This window comes from Balearica regulorum, chromosome 17, assembly GCF_011004875.1.
Source record: "Balearica regulorum gibbericeps isolate bBalReg1 chromosome 17, bBalReg1.pri, whole genome shotgun sequence".
Lineage (NCBI taxonomy): Eukaryota > Metazoa > Chordata > Aves > Gruiformes > Gruidae > Balearica > Balearica regulorum.
In genome coordinates this window covers 2075468-2094601 of record NC_046200.1, presented here as the reverse complement: position 1 = coordinate 2094601, position 19134 = coordinate 2075468, and the positions used below count along the sequence as shown (strand labels likewise).

The following is a 19134-nucleotide window of genomic DNA, read 5'->3' as shown; positions in this document are numbered from 1 at the left end:
AGCGTGCGTACATGCCTGCCTGCCACCGGGGCGAGGCCAGCCTGGGCATTCCCAGCCCGCAAAGCGAAGCTTCCTGTGGAAGCGTTACTAGAATGTTTCTGAGCTGGTTTTGAGATAGAGTCCCATTTACCATCAGTCCAACACCGAATGGCTAGCCCAAGCATCTGGCCATACTGCCAACAAGCACTGACACAACCTGGTCCCTTCCTGCCTCACCGCAACCGCCAGCGTTCCGTGGTTCAAAGCTACGAAGCAGACTCATCATTTCAAAGCCAAGTCAAATCAGCACAGAATGTAAGCACTGAAAGTGGTGTTTATTTGCAGCAGTGCTTGTGTTGTACCAATGAATTCAGAACTGGGGTCTCCCCCTCACGTTCAACCCCTGCCTCTGCAGACCCCCAGAATTCACAGCAGTTTTAGCTGACAAGCAGTAACATTTCTATGCGAGGTCACGTACCAGATTATTTTAAAGTCTGAGGTAATTACCAAAATATAGTTTCAGGGTACTCATACTAGATGGGACGAGCTACCTAAAAGTGTTTAGGTGCCACTGTGTATCTCAGTGCACCCGAGAGGTGAGGTACATCAGTATTACCCAGCTGCCACAGGATAAGTGCAATTCCAACACCCACATTTTAAACAAAAGCAACAGTATTTATAGAAAACCTTTGAGCACTTGAGTTTAATAAACCAAGAAACATCAGCTTGCACTTCACATTTGTACAAAACCATACAGAAACCACCTGCAAAAGACGTATGAGCTAGCTAGCAAAAACAACCAAAAAATAAAAAAATGGTCCTCAGCAACAGCATGTACAGCTTTTATGGGAAACAAAAATTACCAGATTTAAGTATTATCTCATGACACTTAAAAATAATAATTTCAATGTCTTTTACAAATACACAATATAAAAAACAGGTCAACTTGAACAGAACATTAACTGAATACATATATATGTATATTTGTGTATATACATATACACACATATGTATAGAAACTCTCCCAATACTAAAATAGGCCATTGTGGTGAAGTTACTAGCATCTGCCATTTAACTCTTAATGGAAGGAGATGACTGTCCCTGTGTGTGTGTGTGTTTGGGTGTAAAATGGGTTTGTTAGAGAGAATGACTGCAATCACAATCTGAACTGACCAGTGGAGCTTGACAAGGTTATCACTAGGCTTTCACGCTGCATCTCATTCATTAATGAAAGAGAAATATTTGTAAAGTATTCATAAAACTTGATGTGGCATCCAACCTGTACAGGAAATATTTCCCCCCTCGTTAACCCTCAATATGAGGAATCATGTAACGCCATTTTACCAGAACATAGTGTAACTCTTTGCTCTTAGAGGAAAAAAACCCTGAATTTGTACCATCCTACACTGATCTCGATGAATGCAGTAGTCCAGAACAGTATTTACATGATTGTGACGGGCGTTCTCTCCTTGCTAGCATAAGGACACAACATGGCTTCCATAAAGGCATTTCACATTTTACCAGACCCGCTGATTGCAGACTTTTTGCTCACTTTTTCAGTAGCATCTTGGCAAAATCAGCATTGGACATCTTTTTAGGTTCCTCCGGGGGTTCGGATGAAGATGCTGGTGAGTTCTGGACCATCCCATTCTCAGCCTTAGCCACAGGATTACTCTGGCGCTGTAACGCACGAGGCATCATTGAAAGCTGTGTCCTTCCCTTTCCTCGCCTGGAGAACAAAAAGTGACATTTAAAAATACCCCAGTGCACTGCGAACATACTGTTTTAACTCGGGGAAACAGGAAGGACTTTGTTCACCATGAGGAACGTTCATTTAAATATTATTCCTGTCATTTGTTTCAGAAATAAGTAGTGCAAAGCTTTCCATGGGTGCCCCTTGAAACAGTATACCTAAGTCCTGGCAGAAAACAAATGCCCAACAGTCCTCAGAAACTGAAGCTCCGTGTTTATCTACAGGGCACGTACAACACAACACCAACACGATGCTAAGCAGCAGGAGCACTCTGAAGATGAAAGAGCAACTTAATGCTTGCTGTGAACAACAGCTGGTTCTCCTGAAGGAGACGACACGGAAGTTATTAGAGCTCAGGGGGTAATATCAGATCCAATGGGATGTCCAACAGCCGATACTCACAGTCACTACAGCCCTCTTTCTATTGGTAAAAACCACAAATCTGCTTTTCCTCATCAATCCAGCAACCCAATTTTTTATGGTTCGGCACCTTTTAAACATTCTCTTATATTCTACATAAGATTCCTCTGTTGCAGCACATAAAGGAACCCCGTGTTTTCTTTCTAAGCGTTGCCAAGCAGTCTCCCTGGCTAGTACTTACGCTCCATAAACCTGCCGTGGTACTGCAAACTGTGAGGCTCTGCCTGCCTCGGGCTTGTCTGGCAGCTTTCGGAGAGGTGGGTTACTGATCGCCACCTTGATGACATGTTCCTTAACTGTCAGGCCATCCATCTTCAGCACAGCCTGCGAGGCCTGAGCTTCGTTTTCATATTCCACATAGGCCAGGCCCTAAATAAGAAAAAGGGGTAACCTACATTAGCTTTAGTGTGTCTTTCTCCGCATGACAGCTTTCGCTAATAATTTGGCCAATTGATAAGAAAACCATACAGAAAGCAGATCTAAACATGGCTAAGAGTCTCAGTATTCTTTAGGTAAAAAAAAATTTCTTCTCTACACAAATCTACAACCTGCATTTCTCAACTCTCATTCACGATGCCCTAATTTGTGGAAGGGGTATAAAAAAGAAAAAAACAAAACAGACAGGCATGGTATCTTAAGTGGCTAGCACTGCTGCCCCAAGAACAGGGACTGGTGATGAAAAAAAAAAAGCGTTCTTTGCGGGAAATGAATCCGCGGTGACTTCCTGAAGTGCCAGCTGCTAACCAACTGCTGCTGGTGCACCTTCCGTAACGGGGTCTTATTTCCAGCAATGGACAAAAGTGCACCCTGACATCTGCTACGGCCAGCTCTGTCAGAGTACACTAGTTGGGATGCATCACCTCCCAGTTCTATTGTCGTTCTTTTAAATGACATTCAAATCCTTTAGCTGTATTTTTGGGTTACGTAGTTTCACAGAAAACACATCAGATTTTACATAACATTCAAAGTACATTTATTTGTGGTTCAGACAGAATCCCAGCTCAAACTAAGACGAGAACATGGCTTGCAAGATTTGGGGTACACATGGAGAACGCTCGTTACAAGGTATGCATGCAACAGGAACTGTACTTGAGACATTCTAGCCAAGAGCTAGAAAATACATTTTAAAAATACATTAACATCCCCACCAGGATGGCACCCATTAGAAGCGCCCAGCATGCAGACATGGCCGAGGTGTCAGGTAGAATTTTGGCAGAGCAGCAGCTAGTTTAGAGTCTCTTATTTAAGGAGGAGTCATTTATTCCAGGATGGAAATAATGAGCCCTGTCAGAAAGAGGTGGCTCATTTCTCACTGGCAGCAGGTGTTATGAACAATAGCCTCAAGAAACTGAAGAAAGGGAGGAGGGGAACTGGTTATACCAGGGGAGCCCTAGCTACTCAGTTACTTTAAAAACAAATACTCTTTACAGACTTACTAATGCCAATTTTTACTATACTCAGAGTGCTGTAAACATCTTTCCCTCTATCCCGTTTATAACACACATTCTTCTTGCACAATTTAAGAAGCATTTTGGAAACATTCCTCTTCCCCTCCTACTTATTTATTGGCACAAAAGCACGCTAGGCTGTATAAATCCAAGCATTTCTACAAGTTTTAATGCAAAGACAGGCTGGCAAGTTTTAAAATACATAGCTTGCTTTTTTTATCCAAAAATCATGACGAGCTTCTCTTTGAAGGATTTCTTAAAATGAAGAGTGCATTAAGGATGCCTACCTTGGGTTTTCCAGCTCGGTTGGTGACCAGCCGAATGTCTTTCACATTCCCATGTGCTTTACACACATCTTCCAGCTCTTCCTTAGTGCAGGAAAATGGCAAACCAGATATAAACAATTTATGTTTCTCCAGCGTAGTGCTATACCTGAACACCTGAAGAAAGGAAAAGGCTGTCAGATACCAAACCAGTCAGAGACTCCAAGGATTTCAACCTATTACACCTCCAAAAGCTTATAAGAGTACTTCATATTTGTGTGATACAAAAATACCTTTGAGTCATGAGTAGTATCTTAAAAGATATTCGCATATAATCATACAGGCACACACTAAGGATTTGCAAGTAATTCTAAGAACTAGATGCTTCTAAACACCTATGTCTCCTTCACAACAAGAAGGGCCATTGATAACGTCTTCTTGCCCAGCTGTCACTATCTAAACCATTAAGTTTTTCTGTACAACAACTCTGTAACACAGAAAGCCACCGATTATACAACTGGTATCAAGTACAAACCATTAGCAAGAACCAGTGGGTTGTGTAATAAATGCCCACAGCTGTACGACTCAGCCAAAAAAGTACTCTGCAGATTGAGATGCCGAGGTAGGAATCTGGGTGCCTCACACCGTTAACAAGCTGCTCAGATTAGCTTACTCAAGATTTGCAGAAATCTGCTAGTGTCAATCTTGGTTTATGCACAGTAACATAAGATGCAAGAACTCCCAGAAAACAGTTTTACTGGTACCATTCCAAACTAGCACAACATGAATTCGTTAGGTGCAAGCCCTCTGGAAGCAACATATTCTGCTAGCTTTCCTATGCAGTCCCACTCTTGGACCTATTACTTGAAAGAATAAAAGTTTACCTTAAAGTCTGGATTCTTGTTCTTGTCAACACACGGAGAAACAAACATCGGTCTTCCCTCCACAACTTTACGATCCAAGCCAAGAGCTTGGAGAGCAGATTTTTCTTCCTTGAATTCTACGTAGCAGTAGCCCCGGAAAGTCCCCTTGTTGCTGAACACTGGACGGATTTCTGCTACCTCCCCACAGCTCTCAAAGAGCTCTCTCAGTTTCGCTTCAGGATCTGCCATGTTGTAGGAAAGGTTGCTGACAAAGACGGTAACACTATCTTTACTGCTGTCATGTAAAACTTTAGGGATGTCTTTTCGACTGGTAGATGCCTTTTCCTTTTGGTTTGCTGGGCGATACGGCTTCTCAGGTTCACTTCTGCCAAACAGCCCGGTTTCCACCTCCATGTCTTCCTCGAGAAGTACGCCATCATCATCTCCCTTGTGTCTCTTACTGGGCTGTTCTGCTGATTAAAGAAATTGAAAGCCTTACTAGAAAAAGTTATACCATTTTATTCACCGCTGAAATTAAGCTGTCCTCCATTACCACTATGGAGTTCGGAAAGGGCATGTAAAACCACAAATACAGTGACAGGTCTTAAAGACACAAAACAAAAATCTCCCTCAGGTTTTTAAGAATGAGTAACAACAGATTATTTGACCAAGACAGCAAATATTTAGATGAAAGCAACAGGGATTTTTTTTTTTTTCCTTTTTCTGTTAGGTACAACTACTGATTCTCTGATTTTTCTTTGTCTAATCGGATTTTTCATTTTTTAAAATAAGAAACACAAAAATGTAAAAGCTCCTAAAACTCACAGGGGCAGCAGCATCTTAAATCTTCTGTTACCACCTTCCAAGGGACCGCTACAATACTGAATAACCCAATTTAGACACATGCCTCAGTGTCATATGACGAGTCACGAAAATGACGACTTTTTTTAAACAAAGAAAAAAAATCACTATTTCTCTAAAATAAGAAAAACCTAAAAAACCCTGTAGAAGTTCTTATAAACATATACTTCTGTTGATCAAAACTCATACAGTCTCACTTTCATTTCACTACTACAAAGGTCTCCTAGGAGAAAGAGACCCTGAACAGACAGCAGCTCTGAAGACACCAGCGATGGCACTTCCACATCTGCCTCTAACTGAAGGGAGGGAACAGACAACCCTGTTGCCAGAGGCCTGAAGTTTTAGTTTTGTTTGGTTTAGTGTTTTGTTTTTTTTTTTTTCTTTTACCTTCTTCTTCTTGTCCCCATTCACCCTCATCATCATCATCTGCTTTGCGCTTGTCTCCAATCTTGGTTTTTTTAGCCTTTTTGGAAGCTTTCTTTTCTGCCCGAGCCTGCTTTCGTTGTTCAGCTTTCTCCTCCTCTTGCTTTGCTAGAGCAGCTTCTTTCTCAGCAGCCTACAAATATGGAAGATTATTTTTTTCTACTGACTGCAGATTGCAGAGCATTCTTACATGCTATTTTCTAGAGTGCTGAAGCTGGAGGGTTTTCTCCTAAGCTCCATGAAACACAACATTAATGAGATCATCGTTTAAAGCTCCTACAGCTTTCCTGGAGTGCACGTTACTCTTGTATCCATCCAAGGATCAAAAGGTGACAGATAAAAAGCATCAAAATACATTAACCATAGGTTTTAGACTAATAGTTTGGAGGCTTAAAGACAATTCAGGCTTATCTATGGGAACCAACATTAGAAATCTGACATTCAGACAAGCATGACCTCAATATAGGTATTTCCTATATACTGCTTAGGTAGTTCACAGGAAGTTCTGACCTTTGCTCTTTGTTCGTTAACTCGAGCTAATCTATTTTCTGTTTTTTGAACAGCTGCATCCCAGTCTTCCAATGTTCCTAAAGGAAAAAAAAAAGGGGGCAAAAAAAGCCTGTATTTAGCTTCTCAATTTGAAAAAACAATTCTGGAAAAATAAAGAGTCAATGAGTTCATGGAACTTGCTCTTAATATTAACCACTACAGGTGAAAATTCTAAATATAACAAGTAGCCTTCAAAGAAAAATAAACTAAAAGCCAAGCAGAACAGAAATCTCTCATTTTTAATACAACACAAAAAAAGGCATGGAAAAACCCCAGTAATTTCAGCAGGCTCCAAGTCAGGCCAGAAAAGAAGGAAAAAAAAAAAAAAGCAAAAGAGCTGCTTGTGTAGACCACAGTAGTGAAAAGAAAACAAGCCTTCACCAGAACACAAAACACTAGATCAAAATTCACTTTGTATTATTGGACACTAACTAGAGTGGGTAAAATGAGACAACAGGCAGCTAGTTACCTTCTATTCTCTCCAGGGTGAGCAGCACCTCGCAGACGTGCTCTGGGTAGTCACTGGTGCACTGCACAGCTCGGTGCAAGGCCTTCCTGCAGTGCTGAGTATCGCCGTGAGCTCTGCAGGAGGGAAACCCTGGCAGTAAGCACCCAATCCTCCCCGTCAGGATTACAAGACAGGACAGTTAGCTATGTTCTATGCAAATGTTTTCCCCTCTTTCCCCAGTGAGGTGGCACTACACCTTGTTCCTGTAACGCTTCTGAAATATACTGCAGAGCTGCTGTAACAACCTCAAAAGCGTATTATAAACCCGCATGAAGTATACCCTTGCTAAGCACCTAAGTCTTGTCTCATCATATGAGGAAACTAAAAAGTTAATTAACTCTTCCAACCAGCCAAGCTCTTACCTCTCTAGGTTATAATACTCCAGCCACATGTTAGCATATTTGGCATTTCCTTTAGTCATAATGTTGTCCCAGAGTTCTCTGGCTTTCTGCATGTTGTTACACAAGCGGGCCTGAAACAGTGTCCAAAGTACTCGGTATTATTTAGGATCATTTGTAACACCGTCACCCCCCTGCCTCCCTCAAAACACGAAGCCACCAAGCTGATGCACAGAGACCCAGGAAGAGACACCTGCTCCTTAGAGCGATCCAAGTGAACACCTAACACAATCCTACAGTGAACAACACTGCCCTGCCCACCTCTGTTTCTGGCTCCCACATGCATTTCATTTTGGTCATTATAAAAAAATTAGATAGATGCTTCTGAATTTTTCCTTTGTCATTTCTGATGGACGTACCTAAGAGCACTTCAACACAAAACCAGTTCTCAGTCTAAAAGAAGTGCTTGGGAAAGGGAGCAGGGAAGAGGGGAAACGGATCAAGACACCCAGGTGGGATTCACCTGAGCTAACTGCAGAGGTACAGGAATACACCAGACAGCTGACTACTTAGAACTGCTTTAGCATAAGCTGAATCACATCTGGATGTACCTAATTTCTCCCTCCACTAAGTGGACAGAAAGTAATTAATTCAGATTCAGGTCCATATTGTTCAGGAGGATTACAACATCTGAGACTTTGGCAAGCCACTCCATGCATTATGCCCAGAGAAATTATAGCACAAAAGTAACCCGACTTCTCCTGAATTGTATGAGCCTGTGGCAAAGGCAGACAAACCATCCAGTTGCAGGCAATGACCGCACCAGCAGATCGATACCTATACTAGTTTGAAACTACTTCGTGTACGCAGCACTAAATTAGGCAGGATTCAAGGCAGTTTCCAGACTTAGTGCTCAGTTCCAAGCCACTGTGGCTAGCCTGCTAACCAAGCTACTCACAGATCTCCATACTGTACTGCAGTCACAGCGCTGTCAACATGCTAACAGTCCTGACAACCTTGCTTGTGCGTGGCTTTTGCTTCACTTATTAAACTGTCTTTATCTCATTCCAAAAGTTTTCTCACTTTTTCCCTTCCGATTCTCTCCCCCATCCCACTGGGGGATATAAGCAAGCGGCTGCGTAGGGCTTGGCTGCCAGCTGGGGTTAAACCATGACAGCTACCCAGACAAAAATGCCAGAGTACAAGAGGATCACATTCTGTGGTTGGAATGTTAAAACGATCAATTTCCTCTAGCCCCACAATTTAAATACAGCTGAGAGAAACATCACCTCAACTCTTGCCCAGTTCTGCATGATGGTGCAGGACGGATCTCCACTTTCACTGAATCCTGGGAATAAAAATAAGTACTGTTAGTGAATGGCTCTTGGAAATCAAGTGTTTATTAAACAAGTTCCACATTGTAGATGAAGTGTTTATTATAAAATGTTCAAGACACTTGAAGAGATGTTAAATACTGTGTAGAGAACTAGTCTTATAAGAATTATTCTGAACAAGAGAAAACAATATATTGGATGATTTAACTTACGCTCTTCTACTTCTTGTTTCAAATACTCCACAGCACGTGCAAACGCAGACCGCAGCTCTTCCAGTTCTTTACTTGAGTCTTTAGAAAAAAGAAAGAACTGCCTTAAAGTAATAATTTAATTTTCATCCACTAAACTCTCTTCCCTAACACCCACAATGATGGGGGGGGCAAAGTTTATTATTTCAGTACAACTCACTAAACATATAATAAAAAAAACAAAACCAAAAAAAACATTAAGGCAGGGCAATTTTGCAACAGCACAGTCTATTCTGTCAGCAAAAAGTTGCTTCTTTATAAGTTCTTTATAAGAACTAAGTTCTTATATTTTATAGACACTAACTGGCCAAAAAGTAATTTTTGTGAGAGATGAAATAACTGCTAAATTTTTAAAAACGTTAATACCACTCTTTCCGTGGGGTACATAAAAACAGTTTAAATATCTATTCACTCATATATCATACACACCTTGTGTAAAATCCACTCTTCTTCTCAGGTAATCAAGATATGCCTGCCAGATTTCTACGTAGTCTGTTGCCTGAATAAAACCTGCATTCAGAGCTTTTTCAAACATTTCTGAAAGAAACAAGGGAAAACACACCCACACAAACATGTTTACTTTTCAAATATTGACAAAATTAGCAGTGTATATACATACACACAGTGTGTAGCACTAAGAAGTACATACACCTTACATTTCCAGGAAGAAAGGAAAACAGAAGAAATCCTACATATGCTAAATTGGTTTAGGAAGTGAACATAAAAGCCAGTTTAATTCAGTAACATTCACGCAAAGCTGAACTAAATTGCTCGCTCAGAACTAAGGCTGCTCAACAACAGCAGCTTTGCCCTAGAAGCATGCTACGGAACATTTCCTCAGCTTTAAGACTGTTGCAGCAGGATGAAAACAAATTCTACAGGTCGCTGTTTGTCACGTGTTATTCAGAGTGCAGAGACCAGTTCTGTGGTGTGAAGAAGGCTTGCTGAGATGGTCTTTCTTTACCAGAAATAACGCCATGATCAACTCTATGCCTCTCCATCGCCAAAAGGTATCGAATCCACAGCCCAACCGTCCAGGGACAGTTCCTAACAGCGCGGTCATGAGCGGACAAGACCAACTCTTTCACTTTCAGCTGTCGGTCCTGAAATAATCGTATAACAAAGTTTTCAGTTTCTATTAATCAGAGAGCCCATCCAAGACATACCAGCTTATAAAGAGCCAACATCTTAAAACGGTACTACCATTTTATATTTGAAAAGCTAAGAAGAGATGGGTATTTAAAGTTCTGTAGTCCTAAAAACCCAGCGAATGCCTTCAAAACAGAAAGGATATGCTCAGGAGCAACACAAACAAGAACTCCCTGCCACATTCAGTCTGCAATAACTGTCTGCCTCTAACCAAGCCAACTAGGTATTTTCTGCCAGGGAGATAAATACAATAAAGGCACTGAGTAAATTCCCAACTGCTCTCTGTGTGTTTAGAAGAGGAGAGGAAAGGATACAAGAAAGAGGGTGCACACACAGCCTATTCAACGGTGGCAGGTGTTGTTCCACCTGCAACCTGCTGTCTCAAGCTGGTAAGGTAAGACATGACAGAGCAACTCAGCCTAGACAAGCCTCCTGTAGCGAGTTGCACTGATGTCCTAATAGGCCGACCTTCTGTCCCCGTGAAAACCCTGCCTCTCAAGTTCATTACAACTTTCAAAGTGCACTAACTAGCCCACATGTAAATATAGACTGAACATCTGCTTCGGATTGTTGATAAATTAGTTCTTCGTTCTTCACTGTAAAATACTCAGGAGAGCACTGGCAACCCTCAAACAAGCACTGTCATTAATTAATCTGTGTCTCCTGAAGGACAGACAGGCTCCTCAGTCATTGATAGCACTGAACTCTTTTGCTACCAAAGCTGGAAGAAAAGGAGAGACGTCCTCAGAAGCAACGTGTCTGTATGACTAGGTACCAGGGACAACAGCAGGGCTTGCACTACAGCTGGTTACACCTAGTCAACTCTCTGCCTCGATGCCAACACCCAGTTTTTTTTCTCTGCAGAATTCACACAACTGGAGGAAAAAAGTGAGAAAATGCTCCCACAATCAATAAACACACCACTGAAAACAGGAAGAAACCTAAGGTGAGGTGAAAATCAGTTTCCAAAGAATTTAAAGATTAAGGGACAGGACTGAGGTAGAACTTACTGGTCAGTCATTTATCAGCCACTAAGATTAAAAAAAAAAAAAAAAAAAAGAAGAAACCAAACCACAAACATCTGTTTTTTTTCCTTACCAAATACTGATTGTAGCGTGCCCAAAGATCCGGCACAAGGCAGTTCTCAGCCAAAGCCCTCTCATAGATCAACTGAATGCGAGCTGGATCACCTGCTTTCATTTCAAAATCAATGTAAGCTTGATATTCTGCTAGCTTTGGTGTTTCAGCACCCAGCTATAAAACAAACAGAGATACAAAAAAATTGAAATCTGAACAAAGCATGATTCAAACAGTTCAACTGTTACTCAGCATAGGTCTCGCGCAAAATTTCACACAAGAGCTTGACCTCTAAGCATCAACAACTTTTGATTTTCCCGTATCTCCAAATACCACGCTGGTTCTGAAGCCATTCAGATTCCTAGTTTTTATTCCTCTTAGCCCAGCGTGCTCATCAATGCTGGACAAAACAGCCAGAGTACTCATGTGCACCTTAGGGTGGCCTGACACAGTCAACAGATTTGTTTCCAGTATACCCACTTGTGAGGCTTCTTGTCTCCCACTGCTCACAGCTGAGAAAGTCACCTACCAATACACAGCTGCTTTATCTCTGTGACTAGAAAAATAATAAAATTTAGAGAAAAAAAAATCACCCTCAAGCAGTTTACTCTTAGTTGCAAGGTATAAGTAACAGAATTACCAGTGCCTCTTCATACGGTTTACACTTCTCCAGTTGCTGCAGAGCTTTCTTGTAATTCTTTATTATTGTTTCTGGTATCGGATCTTCTGACCATTCCTCATATTCAGCATATGAAGCCTCCATATCTAATAAAACATGAAACTCCATAATAAATTATCAAATTTCAATAATCAACATTCAACCTGTATTTAACACATTTGTATTTCTTTACACTTCTGTACCTTAACTGCCACCCTACCGCATGCCCACAGGGTTCAGACACTTCATCTTACACAGTGCTGTACTGGGTTTGTGTGGCAAGGTTTGGTAGTGGGGGGGCTGCAGGGGTGGTTTCTGTGCGAGGCTGCCAGAAGCTTCCCCCAAGTCCCATAGAGCCAATGCCAGCCGGCTCCAACGCGGACCTGCCGCTGGCCGAGGCCATCGGCGACCGTGGTAGCGCCTCTGGGATAACACAGCAGAGAGGAGTGAGAAGATGAGAGGAATGACTCTGTAGACACTGAGGTCAGTGCAGAAGGAGGGGAGAAGGAGCTCCAGGCACCAGAGCAGAGATTCCCCTGCAGCCTGTGGAGAAGACCACAGCAAAGCAGACTGTCCTCCTGCAGCCCATGGAGATCCATGGTGGAGCAGATATCCACCTGCAACCCGTGGAGAACTCCACGCTGGAGCAAGAGGACACACCTGAAGGAGGCTGTGACCCCGTGGGAAGCCCATGCTGGAGCAGGCTCCTGGCAGGACTTGTGGCCCTATGGAGAGAGGAGCCCACGCCAGAGCAGATTTGCAGGCAGGACTTGTGACCCCGTGGGGGACCCATGCTGGAACAGTGTGCTCCTGAAGGACTGCATCCTGTGGAAGGGACCCAGGCGGGAGCGGTTCATGAAGAACTGCAGCCCATAGGAAAGACTCACATTGGAGAAGTTTGTGGAAGACTGTCTCCTGTGGGAGGGACCCCATGCTGGAGCAGGGAAAGAATGTGAGCAGTCCTCCCCTGAGGAGGAAGGAGCAGCAGAGACCATGTGTGATGAACCACCCATAACCCCCATTCCCTGTCCCCTTGCGCTGCTGGGGGGGACGAGGGAGAGAAATCGAGAGTGAAGCTGAGCCCAGGAAGAAGGGAGGGGTAGGGGGAAGGGGGTTTAAGATTTGGTTTTAGTTGTCATTATCCTACTTCAATTTAACTGGTAATAAACTAGTTTAGTTTTCCCCATGTCGAGTCTGTTTTGCCTGTGATGGTAATTCCTGAGTGATCTCTCCCTGTCCTCGTGTCAACCCACAAGCTTTTCGTTATATTTTCTCTCCCCTGCCCAGCTGAAGAAGGCAGTGATAGAGCAGCTTTGGGGGGCACATGGCCTCCAGCCAGGGTCCACCCACCACAAGCGCATTATAAACACAAACTCAGGACAAGTTATATTAAAGCTACCAATTTTGATTTAGAAAACCAAAGTGACAAGATTTTCCAAAGACTTTAAAGAAAAGAGACCAACCCAAATTCTTTCAATATGCCAACGAAGAAGTCAAAGAACTGTGCTCAACTTTCTCCTGTAAGCAAAGTCACAAGAAAAGGGACTCAAGGAGTTTAACAAATGAAGCAGATACGGCAGAACTCCAGCTGTCAGCATCTACTATTCCCTACCAACCAAGGTTCTTATGTAGTGATCATCACAGCTGAATTCCTAGTTCCTAATGGTCATGTTTTCTGCTCATTACTTGTACTTTAAATAGCCTCAAATTATGTACTGAAGAAACAGATAAACCAAGTTTCAATGAGTAAGAATACTTCTGAACAAAAGGGATCTCTGCATCATTCGAGAGGCCCTAAAGACAGGCCAACATCATCGATCAAAGAATTCACAAATAGCACAGCTGCAGTCTGTGTGGCTCTACCCAAGGAATAATCACGACTAATGCCTGAATCGCCGTAATGCAGCTTATCCACGCCATCTCTCCAAGTGCACTGGCTCTTACCTAACAGCGGGATCCCCAGCTGGCGCCTGAACAGCGTGTGGATCTTCTCGAGCTGGCTGCAGAGCATCTGCTGCTGCTCAGGCGATGGAACGCTGCCAGGAGCTGGCTACAAACAAAAGGATTGAAATTTAATCAGTTCCCTCAAGCCTGAGCTGATGAACACGATGGGGTATTGTTTATGGGTTGGGGGTCTGGGCTCCAAATGACTGTGTGATCCTTGAAGGACAGACACAGCCAACTTGCATTTCGGGTCACTGCTGTGAGAGGTAAAACTTGGAAGTTGCTAGACTCTGAAGCTGGCCAAATGTGAAAAGCTTTCCTCACTGAAAGCTGACACATGCATAGGGAAATGATAACCTGAAAAAAATAAAAAGTAAGCGGCACGTAACCATGCCATTTCACAAACCCACTGGGCTGCCAAATAGTGTTTCAATAAATCCCTGGTGTGTGCAGATGATTTAAAACTTCCAACTTACTTTCTGTTTGTGAATGAAAAGGTGTTCTCCCATTACTCCTTTGTTAGAGTATTTCATAGAACGGTTTGGGTTGGAAGGGACATTTAAAGATCATCTAGTTCCACCATCACCACCCCACCCCCTCCTTGGGCAGAGACATCTTTTAAACTTCCATATCTTATGCAGTAAAGGCCATCTTGTAAAGGTATCTTTCGCAGATGTCAAACAGTATGTTCCAGGGATAATATACTATCATCCGAAAGTCACAGAAAGGGTGAAATAATGAGTTAAAAGCTGAAGTAGAAAACAGTCTAGAAATACAAACATGATTGACTAGGTGCAAAAATATTCACTGGCAAGAACATTGTTTCATAATGAAGCTGGTCAATTTAAAGCTATTCTTGTCAGTTCAAGCCAAAGCAGCAGAGCAAAACTTTGCTTCTGGATATGAGAGTTTATGATCTTATTTAAACACAATTCCATTATTGTACCACCTAACTACACAAAATGTTTTTCCCAGACCAAAGGGTCAGTTTCTACAGCTGAAAAGAAACAATTGTGTGACATCACAGCCTCTTTTCTCAGAGGAGACCGGTGAAGGGGCAGCACAAGATGACTTCAGAAATGACACCACAACTTGTTTCTTACAAAAGCCCGGGAGACCGGCCTTACCTGCGCCGTTTCCAGTATGGCATTCTCAAACTCGCGGTACGCTTCCCATAAAGCTGTTCCTTTTGTCACGTGCAGGCCAACTGCAGTTAATGCTCTCTCAAATATTGAGCGAACTTTCTCAATTCCTCCTTCCTGACCAATGCCACCAATTGAATACTGGGCATATTCCAACCAAATTTCAGGACCTAAACAAAGTTATGAAAAACAGATGACCTAATCCCCTCAAAAATAAAAAAGGCCTATCTCTGCTTCCCAAACACCCACACATGGACCAACACATGACAATTTTCTTTACCATCCAATGTAGTGAAGAAAAATTAAAATATTTTATTCTATGCTGTCGGTTCAGTAGCAGCTGCTACAAGTGTCTTCTGAAAGAAGTCACTCTTGTGGTCGTTGCCAACACAGATCAATTCCTGTACGCCACCTCTGGTGCACAAGCTACACCAGAGATGCATCAACATCCAACAGCAATTTGAGTTTTCTTGAGCACATGTGCAGAGCTGGGACCACAAAGCAGCCACACTCCAACCGAACTCAGATTAAAGTAGGTCCTCCTTCTCCTTTCAGACTCCCATACCTGCCAGTTCAGCAATTGCTTAAGCAGCATAACTATAGAGGAGAGTTTGCTAGAAGAGCATTAGCTGCCCAGCACCTCTCCCAGCAGTAGCAGTATCTGAGCAAATTCAGGATTCAGGGACCCCCAGCAGAGACTGTCCAACCCACGGATGTTAGATGGCACATCTCGGGCTCCAGAAGAAGTCTTTCAAAACCCCAAGTGCAATCCATCCAGGAGATCCAGAGGATACTCCCTCTCAGTTCTCCATCCCTTCTTCTTGAAGGATCACCAATGCTCCCTGAGGCTAGCTATGCCCATGCTGTAATGGGACACTCTGTGTGTGGCTTCTGCAAGGGATTCACCTCAATGCTACCAAGCCCTCTCCGCTTCCTCAGGCTTCACGCTTTCAGCGCCTCATCACCGTACCCAAAGAGCACAGCGTTACTCAGTGCTTTAAGCCAAAAGTTTGAAGCTACGGCTGCAGGCAGTTCCTGAGAAACAGAAAGGCAAGACGCCACGTACTTCCCTCACTTTTAACGAGGGTGATCAGAGCCTGGTACTGCAGCATGGCTAGGGTTACTACTTCACAGGGTTTAAAAGAACGCTGTCTCACAGGCAGTAACTATGTTCTAGAAGAGCTGTCACATAGTGGAAATGGCAGTAAAGGCAGTGCTAACCAGTACAGAAGACAAAAAGCAGAGATGAGCCATTTAAAAACATTCACTTTCCTCAAACAGAGCTAAAGAACTCATAATGGGTAACAGAGAAAGCGTTCTGTAAGTGAGCGCAATACCCGCTGCTTTTAGAGATCAGAGAAGTGCCAGATACGCATTTAAAACTTTTTACATTAGTTTAGAAGATCTTAAAGACTGCAATAGTCCTTAAAGCATTGCCTGTGAACAGCCTTTAACTCCAATGCTTCGGAAAAACTGAGGATCACTTCACACTAATATTTTTGATCCAATTTCTGCATTATAACAGAAAGAATAAACTTCCCTAGAAAAAGAAAGCCATAATCTGAATGCAACACAATACATTTTATAGCATATATTAACAACTTACAGATGTAGTCTTTCACAGCTCTCTCAAACAGCTCATAAACTTTCTCTCGCTCAGAGTTTTCAGAAGCCATTTTTATCTCATCCTTCAACCAGTCCAGCCAAATTTCTGAAAGGAAGAAGTTTAGAATACATCACCAATATTCAGAAAGAATAAGTTAAAAAAATTTCAACAAGTGGATTTGATTTATGAGTTTTTAACAACAGTCAAGGGGAAAGGGTCAAGGGGGAGAAGAGGGCAATTTTAGCCTCCACAACTACTCACAATTAATTTCAAAGAAAAGTTTGGTAGAGACCTTTTCAAATTAGTACTAAATAAGCACACTTCTATTTGAAGAGAGCAGAAGTTGCAAGCAGCAATTTGTCAGTACCGTGGGCAGAGGATCGGTACGCACCAGCAACCCCAGAGACATCCAGAGGTACACCTTTCCTCACACTTTCACAAGAAACAATGAACGGCTTTAAAGGCTGCAAGTTTCTGCACGCATAGAAGGAAACCTTCCCTTGCCAAGGCTAAAAGCACTTTGGCAGAACAGACTCTGCAATATTTACATTGCCTCTACATTATGAATAAAAAGAGAACTACCCACTTTAAGGACTACACTTCCACCAACATCGTATTTTTTTGCTGCTTGCCTGTGAAATTTAGCTTTTGGCAGGAGTTTGTCAGTGCTCCGACTCACATTCACTAAGTGCCTGGAGTCGTTTCAGTGCTGCCATCCCAGCCCTACAGCAAACATACGCCTGTCCCTGGGCTACAGCAGGTCAAATCCTGGCAGCAAGAACACCCCCAGCTAATAGACAGACAGACCAGAGACTGGAATAGCTGGGCACACGCAAACACCTCCCACACCAGTTCCACTCCACCGCAGCAGCCCCCAGCAGAGGACAGGGCAGGTCAGCACAGTTACAATTAGCAGGAACTCAAATTCCTACAACAGGCTCGCTACTCTGCGTCTGCCAGAGGCCAAGCTCAATGCCAGCTGCTCACACCACCAGCATTCAGAGTTTAAAAAGTCCCAAATCTGTTCTTTTGGGTTTCTCTGGACTGGAACAACGTTGCTGAAGCCTGGCACAAACACATTATTTCACTGCTGAACCAATGGTATTTTACATGGATGATGGTTAGTGGTATTGGCTGCAACACGAGCAGAAGATGCTCTGTACCTTCGGTAAGTGGGAAGAGTTCACTCATCTTCTGACGAGCTCTTCTGAGCTTTACCAACTCTCCCTCCTGGCGCAGCAGCTTTATCAGATCCAAGTGACAGTTATAGTCAAAAGCATTGATGGAAAGCTTTAAAAAATAATAGGTATTTTTTTAAAGCACTGTTGAGCGGCAGACATGAAGAAATCAGAAAACATTTAGCAGAACATCATACTGTCTTTTGGGGCATACAGATCTCATCAATGTGTTCACAGAGCCAAGATAACACCTACCCGCCTGCACAGCGTTGCACCAAACTTCACTATTGTTTGCGAGGTGCTTTCAGGTCACAAGCAGACATTTATTAAAAACACTTCCAAGTTTAACAGAGCTTTAAAGTTAAGCTCAGGTCTTAGCTCTAAAGGTCACTGCTCAGCAGTGCAAACGCCAGCACCAGCGATACAGCAGCTACCAGCTGCAGAAACAGACCCAACAGTGCAAAATAAAGAAAACCTTCTTTAACAGAACCAAATGTGGTTTAATTTCTCCAAAGGCAATAAACCCCCGCCCCCCAGACAGCTAACAAAGTTTTGTTCGATGAGTACAAACTGCCCACCAGGGCTCTCCTCTCCGATTTCCCTCTCAAAACCCCCCAAAACGCTTATTTCCACTTCAGACACCAAACATTCGCGCCTGGACAGTTCCCAGCATCAAACTACACGAGCAGCCAGGGATTTATTTTTTTTCCCCGCCCCGCCGCCACTCGAGCGGGCAGCCACAAAAAGGAAGACACCCGCCCCCCCCCCCTCCCCGAAGGCCGGCGTCTCGTCCCACTCCGAGGTTTCCCGGAGGGAAGGCGTCGGTTCTCCGGGACGAGCCTTCCCCACAGCCCCGGGGCCGGTACATAGCAACGGGGGCGGGCCACCAACGAAGTGCCCGGCCTCCAACGTCGCTTCCCCAGGGCCAGCAGCCGGGAGCTGCCCCACCGCCCCCTTCCCACACCGCCGCCGGCCCAGGCGGGCCCCACCTGCTCTTCCAGCCGCTGGATCTCGGCCTCATTCTCCTTCTCCTCATCTTCACCGTCGCCAGACGAGTCCGAGTCACCTTCATCGTCCGAGTCTCCCCCCGACTCGGGGTCACCCTCCGGCAGCCGCTTCTCCTCCTCCGCCGCCACCGCAGCCGCCTCGGCTCCCGCCGCCGCCATCTTATGCAGCTCCCTTCGCAGCCAGCTGCGCTTCGCCGTCTGCTGGGGCTGCCCCCGCGGCGCCTGTCCCGCCGCCGCGCACTGCCGCCGGGCAAGCGCTGCAAGAAGAGGGGCGAGCCGCCGCCCGCACGACCTCCAGCTCGGCCGCGCACCGGGGCCGCGCTGCGGTGAGCGCCGCCGGGGCTGGGCCCCTCGTCTTCTCGGCTGAGATGCCGGCGGCGCCGCCG

General features: G+C 44.0%; 1 protein-coding gene across 2 annotated transcripts; it reads right to left on the bottom strand.

Moving 5' to 3' along the window:
• Nucleotides 1–654: 654 nt before the first annotated feature.
• SART3 (spliceosome associated factor 3, U4/U6 recycling protein) lies at nt 655–19039 on the bottom strand. 2 transcript variants are annotated; one of them, XM_075770162.1, is made up of 19 exons: nt 18731–19039; nt 17727–17853; nt 16564–16668; nt 14943–15127; nt 13816–13921; nt 11854–11978; nt 11235–11390; nt 9952–10090; nt 9417–9524; nt 8952–9029; nt 8695–8753; nt 7430–7539; nt 7029–7141; nt 6521–6597; nt 5975–6143; nt 4748–5196; nt 3888–4040; nt 2334–2521; nt 655–1708 (listed from the first exon to the last, which is right to left on the bottom strand). In XM_075770162.1, the coding sequence occupies exons 1-19, from the start codon at nt 18905–18907 to the stop codon at nt 1528–1530; spliced, it is 2805 nt and encodes a 934-aa protein (XP_075626277.1). In that variant the 5' UTR covers nt 18908–19039; the 3' UTR covers nt 655–1527. The 2 variants fall into 2 exon arrangements, with proteins under 2 accessions (XP_075626277.1, XP_075626275.1); XM_075770160.1 differs by having other exon boundaries at nt 4748–5199; nt 18731–19038.
• Nucleotides 19040–19134: the final 95 nt, after the last annotated feature.